This window comes from Solanum stenotomum, chromosome 3, assembly GCF_019186545.1.
Source record: "Solanum stenotomum isolate F172 chromosome 3, ASM1918654v1, whole genome shotgun sequence".
Classification (NCBI taxonomy): domain Eukaryota; kingdom Viridiplantae; phylum Streptophyta; class Magnoliopsida; order Solanales; family Solanaceae; genus Solanum; species Solanum stenotomum.
In genome coordinates, this window is record NC_064284.1 from 58,403,228 (window position 1) to 58,415,456 (window position 12,229).

The 12,229-nt window shown below is 32.4% G+C and overlaps 2 protein-coding genes across 3 annotated transcripts; one reads left to right on the forward strand and one right to left on the reverse strand.

Moving 5' to 3' along the window:
- Positions 1-3,466: 3,466 nt before the first annotated feature.
- On the forward strand, positions 3,467-6,253 carry LOC125859371 (uncharacterized). 2 transcript variants are annotated; one of them, XM_049539105.1, is made up of 7 exons: positions 3,467-3,610; positions 3,707-3,747; positions 4,329-4,386; positions 4,951-5,044; positions 5,379-5,463; positions 5,539-5,604; positions 5,905-6,253. In XM_049539105.1, the coding sequence occupies exons 1-7, from the start codon at positions 3,541-3,543 to the stop codon at positions 6,016-6,018; spliced, it is 528 nt and encodes a 175-aa protein (XP_049395062.1). In that variant the 5' UTR covers positions 3,467-3,540; the 3' UTR covers positions 6,019-6,253. The 2 variants fall into 2 exon arrangements, with proteins under 2 accessions (XP_049395062.1, XP_049395063.1); XM_049539106.1 differs by lacking the exon at positions 4,329-4,386 and having other exon boundaries at positions 3,532-3,614.
- A 1,926-nt stretch (positions 6,254-8,179) lies between these two features.
- On the reverse strand, positions 8,180-8,722 carry LOC125860111 (protein SRC1-like). Its single transcript, XM_049540012.1, has one exon. The coding sequence runs from the start codon at positions 8,537-8,539 to the stop codon at positions 8,285-8,287; it is 255 nt and encodes an 84-aa protein (XP_049395969.1). The 5' UTR covers positions 8,540-8,722; the 3' UTR covers positions 8,180-8,284.
- Positions 8,723-12,229: the final 3,507 nt, after the last annotated feature.

Genomic DNA, 12,229 nt, shown 5'->3' on the forward strand with positions numbered 1-12,229 from the left:
CCCCCAAAAAAAAATTTTAAGTTTGTTTTTAAAAAATATTTTTAACTTCAAAATTTCGATTTTTCACCCCTACTCTCGACCCCCCCACCCCACCCACCCCCTACCAGCCCTCACCCCCAAAAAAAATTAAGTTTGTTTTTAAAAAATATTTTCAATTTCAACAATTATTTTCTACTCTAGTAAAAATAAAAGAAATTTTTCAAAAACATTTTTCATTCATAAATCAAACACTAAAAATCTTTTTTGGAAAATATTTTCTACTCACCAACCAAACATGAGAAAATAAGTCAAAAATCAACTTGTTTTCCAAGAAAACATTTTCTAGGAAAACATTTTCCTTCATACCAAACACACCCTTAGTGTGGCCTCTTTGCTGAGAAATTGTAATATACATCTGTATAGAGAAGCATTTGATTGTATAGCATATTTGTTTTAGGTCAGCTTTACATCTAAAATTTAAACGTTGTGAAATCTGAATTAACAAAGAGCATTTTTTTCTATTTAGATAATTCTTGTTAAATAAGTGTTCCCCTTACCCTTTTTTTTTTTTTTAACTCCTTCTCTTATGCATATTGTTATCTTTTTTCTTTTTTTTGCTAGACCCTGTCTCTTGCTTTGTTGGTATGTGAATTGTGATGCTCAATGTTTCATTCTTTTGACAGGTTTGGTGATATTTTAATCTAAGTGGATGCAGTATTGAGATTCTAGCTGTGTTTAAACGAGGCAGTGGAATTCAGTAAAAATGGGGCAAAAGAGACCCCCACTGAAGAATTCAGTAAAAGAATTAAAGGCCAACGTTATTCGACTGAATTAGTAAATTACAAGGAACAGAAGGGTAGAGGCTTGCTCTGAAAGCAAAAGAGATCAATCCTCATAATTGCTCTTCTTAATTACAAGGAACAGAAGGGTAGAGAGGAGGGTAAAGAGTCTGTCTGAGCACAAATGCAGGATATTTGTGGCTGCTGGTCAGTTTTACATGTTGATGACCCTGTTAGTAGAGGCTCCTCCAGTCTGAGATTTTAAGAAGAATTAATAGATAGTACCTAAAACATTTACAGAAAACTTTGAATTCTTAAGACATTAATTAGTGCATAAAGACATGTATTCAGCTCCAATATAATGTTCATTCTCATGAAGCGCTAAACTTTTTGCACAGAATTCACGCCGCTGAAGAAGTGACCTATACTCTTGACCATTCATCAATCTCGCGTGCACATAAAACAGGGATCGAGTGGATGTGAAAGTTGCCTTGTTTGAGCATTTCTAAAGAGAAAACTTGTTGAACTTAAAAAGAGTTTAAGAAAATTGCAAGCCAAACTATGAGAGAGTTAATTATATTTACCTAATTAATATACCACCCGACTGGGCTTGATGATGCTTTGTCATATATAAGAGCGAGCTTGCTCTAAGAATACATCCACATTCAGTTTCTCCGATAGAGATGGGCAGCCGCCAGCTAATTTCATTAGTACTGAAACAACCACCTCTTGTGGGAGCATGACAAAAGAAAAGGAAATTCATGCATAAGATTTTCTGATGTGGTTAATGCCCTTAAACTGAATTTACTATTCAGGTTTCATCTACCTTTGAATCTTGAGCAACAAGAAGAGCTGCATGATCACAGCTGAGTTCCCGCTGCTCCAAGCCAGCGTAAGAGCTGTTCTTCTAGCAATCAAACTGCCAACACCTGTGGGTAAAAAGATTTCAAAATCAATTGTAACTGAAATATGCCCCTCTTTTTGCTTGCAGAAATGCATACTGGCAGCAATATAATTAATGCACAGTTGCACGCTATCCTATCTGAGTTTACCCCTTGTACTTTAGACAGCTGTCCATAGCATCACCCCCTTTCGAGGTACAAGAAGAGTACGATACAAAGGAGGTTGGTCTTCGAGTCGAATTCCATATATACAAGCATTAAGATGCATGAAATGTACTATGAGCCCTAATGCCCTTAACCATAAACATTTTGTAGCATAAACTTTTGGGCAAACAAAGTCTCACATATATGTTTTTTTAGTTTTGAATCATCAATCTGAACAACAATCTTTTTGTTCACCATGGTTACACATGAGATCATCAGGATGCATGTTGATTAAAATATCATTATGCCAAACGAAAGATGCTTTTAAATAGAAAACATAAGGGCAAAAACACTTGCCTGCCATGTAATATTTTACATTTTCTCATATACTATTTACAATGCAAAGAGACTCCAAGACAGATTCACGTTGAAGCACTTCAATAAGTATCATGCGATTTCTAGGAATATTTGCTGCTGATAATCTATATAAATTGACTTAGGATATCTATTATTTAACTTCTGCAATTCCTTTCGACTGATCAGCAGCTCTACATGAAGGCTTGTATGAACCACTTTTTACCACTGACAGCCAGGGTATATGCATTGGGTACAGGACTTTGACGTATATACAAGTCAGGAGCCTCAATATTGAGTATTCTAGCAGCCTCAACCATTAAGTAATGAAGTTCAGGTAGTAGCTGAAAGACATGCTAAATCAGTTAGATGAGTCTGACCTCTTTATTCTTTAACACCAGGATGCACTGGAAGTTGAGAATCTTATATATGTTACTAGGTTATTTTTCATGATTGAAATATATGTACTACTAGATACAATTATGAAATATGGAGGGAGGCTAGTGAGATAGGAAAAAGGCGAACAACATAGTCTATGTTTTCCGATACATGCAAATCACACTAGATACATATATCCATATACATTTTGAAATACATATAGATAGGGAGAGAGGAGAAGGAGAGCCACATATGCAAATTAATCCACTTGCATATTGTGTATATGAAACAAATTACACTTAATTTTAATTTCATGTATTTGAAGTCCAAATTTTAATAAGATTCGTAATATTGAAGAGTAATTTGCTTACCTTGTTTGGATGGTTGTTAACTGTTGTATTGTTAGTTTTTTTTTTATGGTTACTTAAATTCAATTCATATTGTATCGTTTAAATCTATAGTTAAGTAATGAAAAAAAGATTCAAAATCGATTTGATGTGATCGCATGGTATACCTTGATATATTTTTTTTTGTCATTTTATATTTATTTATTATTTAATAATTATATTTCAATTATTTTACCTACCTTTTTATAGTAGCTCTGTCCATGCCTTACTTTTCTTGTAGGTTTATCATTCAAATTATAAATATGTGACATTATGTAACGATGGAGAACGATACAATCTATCTAAATATTGTATTCATTCAAAACAATACAGTGTTATACAATACAATATAATACGATATATTATGAAATAATACGTAACAACAATCCAAACAAAGTGCAAGCTAGTGGAGTTTTTGTTGTTTGGCCAAAGAAAATAGGGGATTAAAATTGAAAACACTTAATTTTGATTTGATATATTTGAAGTCCGAATTCTAATAAATTTTTTTTAAAAAAAAGAGTAATTTGAATAGTGGGGGGAGCACAGGCACCCACCCACGCCTAGCCCCTAGGCGGCGGCTAATATCATGTTATCGAGTGGATAAGGAGAAATAGTTGAATGAGAATGGTATCGAAGGAGGAATTTCTTCATCTCTTTGATCGCTTTGCTCTCCTCATTTGCCAACCTGGTATGTATGTATGTACTTGATTTGCTTTGAAATCAACTAACTATGTCTATTTCGCCTTTTGCTGCCTTTATCCTCAAATCAAATCATGATTTGCAGATGTCAAGCAAAGGATTGTGGATGCTGTCAATCACAAACAGGTTAACATTCATTTTCTGGTTCCTTCTTCACTTTCATACCTAATAATTTGGACCTCTGCAAGCCCTAAAATCAACAAAGTTGTGTCCTCTTCTACCATTAAAGAATGGTTTCGCACTGTTGGACTAAGCTTTAAATTTGATGATTCATAATTTTTGAAATTTTAGTGACTTTTTATTTCTATATTTATACTTTGTCACGAAAATGTAGGATTCAATTGATTATATATGCTACAATAAATCATGTGCGAGCACCCATTAATTTAAAATCCTGAATGGTATGGTACCTTCATGTTGGGAAGGTAAAACCAAAATGACAAATCATCTAGGATAGAGACTAATGGAGAATGTTATTCCAAGAGTACCTCGCGTGAACTCAAGATACCATGCCATGTTGAACTTGCCAGGAGCTTTGTGATTGGCGTCTTAATGGGATATGATTTGATTTTTTGATGAAAATCATTGTTGTAATGACCCATTGACTTGTTTAGTGTCAATATCTTCCATGCTCAACAATAATTAGTTTTCTCCATTTATTTACAATTCTACTTTGAAATCAAAAGATGGAGCATCATTATATGCAGGAAGCTGTTGCTATTACAACTGCTATCCAAGAGGAGATATTTTCAGACATAGGAATTGGTGAGCTTTAAATCACTCGCGTTTTACTGCAAGAAATTAACTTAGACAATTTTTGAGTACGCAAATGCTTCTTTTGCTGCTGTTTAATCCCTACTTTATGTTCAAACAAATGTGAAAAGAATCAGCATTTCGATTCTAATCTACTTGAACCATCTTGCTTGGTCATTGTTTCAAAAAAGAGATGTCAAGGTCCAGTTTTGCAGATGGAGCTAGGGCTGAGCTGCAGATTTGTTACAACCCGATTTTGTAAACCTAGTTCATGTATAGTTCTTGCTGCTGATAGTACTATTTATGTTTCATGAAATTATATATTTTAGCTTGGAATAACAAGCCATATTGCCCACTGTCCAGAAAATGATAATCCTGTTTTCATTGTTTCTTTGTTTGATTTGATTAAAAGATGGAACATTGCGTTCCTTCTCCCCTTTCCTTCTTTTCGTCGGTTTATACTAACTTTTTCCACTGGTGAAAATGCAGTGTCATCTACTATTTGGGGAAAATGCTTCATAGAGTTATATCATTGTAATGTATAACCATTGGGAATTCCTTATTTCTCTGTTGCAGATCCACAATTTGGTCTTGCTTGCTTGGGAAAAATAAACATGACCTATGAGAGTGATCGAGACCTGATGATTCGTTTTTACGAATTTATTGCAAAGTAAGATCAGAATATTCCGTCTTTAAGGGTATTCCGTCTTTAAGGGTGTTGCAGTGCATGTGCTCATTTCAGTATATCAATTTTATTCTTCTGTTTATTATTAAGAAGAACTTCTATATTGTGTTTATTTTCAGCTTTGGACCTTTTCAAGAAAATTTCTTGGCACAGTGCTCAATAGGATATAATGCAATATATTTCTCTTATTTATTCAATAGAGGGCACTTTACCATTAAGGCTTCTCTTGCTAACAACTCGAGTACAAATTTAATGAATATTGAATTCTATAAAGTATCTGACTAGGATTGTTTTTTTCTTTATTCTACCTTCCATGAAGAGAAGAAATGGCTTGTGAAGAGGCCGAGCTTGGGCCGGACAGGTTTGCTGAAAGATTAACGATGCAACAGAATTTACAAGAGCAGGTAAGAGATCTCTTCTCTTGAGGTTTAATTATGTTATAGCTGTGATAGTAAGAGTGGATACAAATATTTTGACAGCAACTGGAGATGCTGAAGTACATGCGCAGCTTTCACATGGATGATCAGTCTGCAATACTTGAGAAGGTAATGATGACTAAATTACATATTAAGACGATTTCCTCATGAATGAAGATGCTAACTTCATAAACAAAACATTGAAAAACATGAACTCTCTGCTTGATCAAGAGATTACATAACATCAGGGGAAGTCATATAAGTACCTGAAGCAATGGAGTATGTTGACCATGAGCTTTTGTCATCAGAGTTTACAACTCCATGACAGCGTGATGGAAGTTACAAAATTAGATTTCCACATAAATAAGCTATTTATTTTGGTCGTGGTACCAAATATTGTTCTTCTAAATTAATCTGCATGTTTGACAGATTCACCAGCAGTCGAATAAGGCTAACTTTGAGACTGGAGCTTCTGTGATGACAGTGGAGCAGATGCAGGATGTTGTTCGACGGAGAGTATCACCTTTGTTCCAGCCTAGATAATTGGAGGGAGCTCTCTTGGAGTTACTAATTTCATACTGGCTGCAAACTGGTGAAGCTGAGGCTCTAGTTTCAGTTTTTTACTTGGAAGTAACCTGACATTTACTTAATTTCGTTTGTATTTGAAAGTCCATCTGATGTGGTGTAAGCTGAATTGTAGAGTGGTCCAAAGGTTTCAATTGGACTTTTGTTGCATTTGAAAGTCCAGCAGGTGGACTGTTTCCATTCTCAATTTCTGCATTTTCTGTCTCCACACTGATTGAAGTATCATCGCTTTTACTCAATTAAACTGTCTGCTTCTGAAATCTTTTTCTGCTTTCGCAAGCCACCTTTGTCATTGCAGCGTCCTGTTGGGATCCTGTTTGGGTACATGGAAACCCATTGCTGCCCGCAGTCATTCTCGAGGTTCCTTGGTTCAGAAGATTTCTCTGCTTTAACCAAGCTTTAAGGGGAATGTTCTGGCCTCCCTCTGTTTGGGTGTACAATCTGTACCCTGAGAACCTAAAGCATACGCATTAAAAGGCGTCGAGCATTTCTTGCAGTGTAGAGTACGATTGACCTGATACATGTGCCTAATGTTGCAAGTGAGACACATTTCCTTCTCCAGACTTGATGATGCATAACCATTGCAACTTAGTATCAATACCTTGTTGGTCCCTCAGTTGTATCAATTCCGACCTATCAAACTTCACGGTAAAATACAACATCTTATTTGAAGGATCAATCCCTAATCGATCAAATACTGCATTCACAAAATCATCGTACTTTATGCCCATCTTTGCAATAACATGATCAGTAGTACCTCCCTTATACGTAATGAATCCATCGGGTAGAACCTTATTTATCCTGCCCCAGTGACAGAAACAAAGCAGTGTTTTATCTTCAATTCCCGTCCAGAACTAGTGTATAGGGTAACAATCTTGAAAATTAAAAACCTGATCAAGAAATAAAATCAAACGGAATCACACTTATCAAGGCTGAATGTATTAAAATTACAATCCATATGGTATGAGGATTAACAGAGTATCTTAATTATGAGAATATTAGATATTTTTTATGTGAAACATTATATTAGCAAGAAGTTTTAAACTATAACCAATCAGATAAGCTCAAAGAATAGGTTTATCATATGATTTGTGCTTGTTAAAAATGAAATTAGCAAAGAAACAAGCAATTTAAACAACAAAGTACATCACCTGCAAAAGGATCAAGACAGAAATTACGAGCTGAATTTTGATCTTTTCACTATTTAACTCAACATTTTTTCTTCTTCTGTTGTGAACTTATATTTCAAAAACGTCTTATTTATACTAGTAAAATAGAAAACACAGAGTTGGAAGATTCATTGCATGCTAATTAACTGATACATCCATTTGTGAGTGAGAACTTGTATTCATGTACGTTGGATGATGCATTCACCATGGTGAGAGTCTTCTTTGACAAAAGTTATATTGGCACCTATTAATATCAGCAAGTGATACGATTAAATGTTAATATTCATTTCACGTATACAACTCATGATATAATACTTAATATTCATGTATGTTGTGTGCTTAATTACAAATGATATAATTAATTATGAATGTTTGCTACATCCAGGCCAGTCCTTTATTTTTCTGTCTTCATTTCTTTCTTTCTTTCTTTCTACATTCTATAATATTTATTAGAAGAGTACTCAGTTAAATTTGGTATCAACATGTTTGTTTCCAGGAAGTAAATTCATATTCGAGGGTGTATTGGTATTTTAACTCCATTGTAAACTCTCTTTTTGTGTCTGGAGGTTAGGTTGTCATGTCCCCCTTTGGCTATGTAAATTTTGCTAATCTTATTAATTGGTTTTTTTTAAAAAAAAACTAGACACCTGTCTTGCCTTCCTATATGCTGTGCTAGTATTTTTTAATTTTGTGTTTTGGTTTATTTCTTTAGTACTCGTGCTCTTTTTCTTGGAATGTCACTTTCTATAATCCTCAATTAATTTGGTGTAATGACGCATCATTGTATTAATATTTTCTTCTAATTTTATATTTACTCAGTATTGATAATTATATTTTATCTTTTATCCCACTTATTTATAGTAGCTTTACCTTAATTATATCCTACTTTTCTTGTATTTTTTTTTTTTTTAAGGTTTATCATTTAGATTGTTGATTTGTAGCATTACGTCATAACAGAGAATGATACAATTTATTCAAACATTTTATTAGTTAAAACATACATCATACAATATGATACATTATGAAACAATACATAACAATCATCCAAATGCGATCTAATCACTGTCACTGCTGCTGTTGTTATGCTTCTTATCCTTCTTGTCCTTCTTATCCTTCTTGTCTTTCTTGTCCTTCTTATCCTTCTTGTCCTTCTTGTCTTTCTTATCCTTCTTGTGATGGTGCTCTTCACTATGACCATGTTCATTTTTGTGCTCTTCTTGCTTGTGCTTATTATGGTCATGGTGCTTTTCTCCTTCCTTGTGGCCTCCAATATGGAGTTTCTCTTCTATCTTGTGAATGATTCCTGACATTTTTGGTTTTTCAATTAGATTGGAATATGAATGGGTTAGTTGTACAAATATTGTGATGAAAGTGATAATGTGAGAGAAGTATTTATAGTAGTGGTGGGGGACGTAAGTTATTATACCATTTGATCAACTTTTATTGACAAACTTGTTACGCGTACACGGTTTCAACATTAAGAAAAGTATTGTTCGTAAAAGAACTACTCTAGATGAAGTTATGTTTACCTTAGCTTATAAACTAGTAAACTGTTTATTAATATAGGTAAAATTATGCAAAATAGCAAATATTTAGCCTATATTAGATATTATAGCTATAATTTAAGAAAATTGTAGTTCGCGGTCACAGTTTCTCCAATTCTTGGTATTCGCTTGATTTGCATAATTCGTCTGACTTGTATAATTCACTTGATTTGTATAAGTTCAGAATTTGTATAATTTGGTTCCTGATAGTATAAATCCAGAATTTTGTATATGCTTACCCTAGCTATTTGTATACGATTTATGAAAAATTCATAATAATGTATTATGTTTGTATATTAGCAAGCGAAATATACAAACGAAGTTCTGAAAAATTCTTAAATGTATGATACATAATTTATATATATATTTACCCTATTTGTATATTCGCAAGGGAAATATACAAACATGTAGAAATATACAAACCGCAGCCTCCATAACAAACAAAACTATAGTTATAGAGCGCAATTATCAAGACTATATTTATAGAGTCTTATTATGTCTATTATATTTGTTATTTCTAAAATTTTCTCTTTAATATTTCGGGTCTATTTGGATAGACTTATAAAAAGTAACTTATAAGTCAAAAGCTAAAAGTCATAAGTTGAGGAAACTCTATTTTTGACTGTTGACTTATTTAAAAACTTATTCGGCCTAAAAGTGAGTGCTTAAAAATATTTTTTAGCATTTTCAACACCTCCAAAACTGAAAAAGTGTTTAAAAGGGAAAAACACCTTAAAATAAGTTAATCCAAGCAGGCACACTATATGATTTGGCATAAAGTTTAAGAAAAAATAATAAAATTTATGATCTAAAATAAATCTTAAATATTTATTTGATTATAAATCATTTCAGATAAAATGACAATTTTTATTTTTATTTTTATTATAGAAATGTAATATTTTGAATGGGACCGACTAATTAATTAAGACAAAATATAGCAATTTTAACATCTCCATCTAAGTATCTGTTTATTTATAAAATCATTTTTTTTCAATTACATTTTATGAACTAATTACGATCAACTAATCCTAACATCTTAGGAACCAAAGGTTTTGATTTGTAACAAAAGCCTCCACAAAACGCTAATAATTGAATGGGTAGGTGGTCTTATTTGATGGCTCAAAATGAGTTAAAAGAGGACTTTGTATAGAGAAATAAGACAACTTGTCTAATGGAATACCACTTTTAATAAGACATCTGTATTATATACATGAAATTAGGGGAAAACATGGTATGATAAATATCGTATAAGCGTATATTGAATAGCATATATTAAGATTGATTTTTTTTTTATAATGTGGTATGACTCTTATGAATATTATACTAATATATAATATGATATTCAGTAAGCTTTTAAAATAAGTTGACATTTGATACGATATTTAATATTTACGAATAAATACTAAAATATAGTATACCACATCGAAGTTTTATATATATATATATTATATTACCTTACTAATATTTTAATATATATATATATATATATATATATATATATATGTATGTATAATATAATTGATGTGAAGAATTTCGGCATAGATATATTCTCTCTTTTATGGATCAAGAAGATATTAAAAGTACTCGGTTAGAAGAGGTAGATATACCTCAAAACCTTGATTTGTTAAACAAATGGACTATTCCGAAGGTAAATATAAAAACTATTTATGATTATGGTTGTTTGATAAAATCTCAAATAAACAGTTGATTAAAACAACTGAGCAGTCTTTGGCGTTAAACTCGTCAGAACAAACTATTCGTCTATTAAATAAGCGTGATATTGAATTTTATAAATCTCAATATAAATTCTTGCATATTGACATGGTTCAAATTGCTTTCAAGCCTTTGACTCTTAAAGGGTTACCAGAGACTTTCTTAGTTGCTCTTCGTGACGCGAGAAATCTTAATTTTCGACAGTCTTTGATGGGTTCGATAGAATCTATAGTGGCCTATGGCCCAGTTTATTTTAATGCTCAGCCAAATTTGCAGTTATCTTTGACTGATTCTAATAGCTTAGATGCTTTAACTTTGAATGTTAAGACGCATGGCTATAATTATGCAGCTGGTTCTGAATTAATCTGCTTGTCTTATAGAATCTATTATAAATTACTTGCTACTTTGAATCCTAGATGTAAGTTATATGATATATCTGATCAAACTATTTTGGTAGAAACTAATTTCGCCAGATCTAAGGTCACTACTAGAAGGCCTATAAAATGGGAAGAAATTAATTTTCCTACTACTTGGATTCTGGATTCTGTTATACCCCCTGAACAACTGACAGATGCTGTCACCAATTCTGAATATTCTCATATTAGTCAAAATTCCGATGGAAAAATTTGTATGCAGTTTGATGGAAAAAGTATTCCTTATAGTAGACATTCATTTGCTTCTGATAAAAGACTGGCTATTCAACATATTTCTCCGATAGAACCTTGTTATGGTCCAACTAGAAATCGAGTTGCTTCATTGCATACTTTATCAATAGTTATATCTGCAGAAAAACAAAAAATTAAAATTAATCCTAGGTTAAACATTGTTCAAACAAATGATAAATCATCTGATGTTTCTGATAAGGATATTCCTTCTGTATCCGAGATGGATTTTAATCTTAATGATGCTTAATGATGAGAGAACATCAAATTGATTTTAGTCCAGGTTCACTGGCAAGAAAAAATATATTCAAAACGAATTTTTAAATGAAAAATGGAACCGGTTTAAAACTTGGTTTTTTGACACTTACAGTAGAGAAGATTTAAATAATATTTCTTAAGAATTTTATGAAACTTGTGCATTACATAATCATATTATGTTCTTTGTGCCGTGGTTTATAACCATTTATTTATCTTTATTCATCAACGTTCTTGAATGATCTTACAAAGATGAATCAGGTAAAATTATTCAATCCATTTATCCTCCTCAAGCTCCATTTATTTTACCAAATAATACTGGTATTACTTTTACTGCTTTTCATAAATTTATTGATAATGAGGTGGCCGCAGTAAGTATTAATGAGATTAATCGACTTATTTCTCAAAATAATTATTTGGGTTTGTATGTTAAAGTCATTGGTGAACATATTTGTTCTCTAGATAAGAAGTTAGATAATCTAACTAATCTGATTATTCAAATTGATGACAAGTTAAAATCAGCGAAACAAGTCTCTGAACAGGCTTCTACGTCCAAACAGCCTGATGTCCCTATTCAAAGACCTCCTGAGATTCAGGATTTTATTCTTAGACCTCTTTATGATCTTGAAAGCCTTTTAGATAAAAAGTTTTCAAAATTTGGTGCAAGTGCGAAACCGATAAGCCTCGCTGAAGATTTTACAGATGAAATGGAAGCCACTTTCGATTTCAAGACACAAGTGAAAATGGAAGTTAATAAACTTCATGGTTATCCAAAGAAGAATAATGGTAATACGTATGCTAGAAAACCTAGTATGCAAACTTACTA

Coding starts and splice junctions, on each gene's coding strand:
- LOC125859371 (XM_049539105.1), top strand. CDS start 3,541: ATGAGAATGGTATCGAAGGAGGAATTTCTTCATCTCTTTGATCGCTTT. Junction 3,611..3,706: donor TCTCCTCATTTGCCAACCTG/GTATGTATGTAT, acceptor CATGATTTGCAG/ATGTCAAGCAAAGGATTGTG. Junction 4,387..4,950: donor ATTTTCAGACATAGGAATTG/GTGAGCTTTAAA, acceptor TCTCTGTTGCAG/ATCCACAATTTGGTCTTGCT.
- LOC125860111 (XM_049540012.1), bottom strand. CDS start 8,539: ATGTCAGGAATCATTCACAAGATAGAAGAGAAACTCCATATTGGAGGC.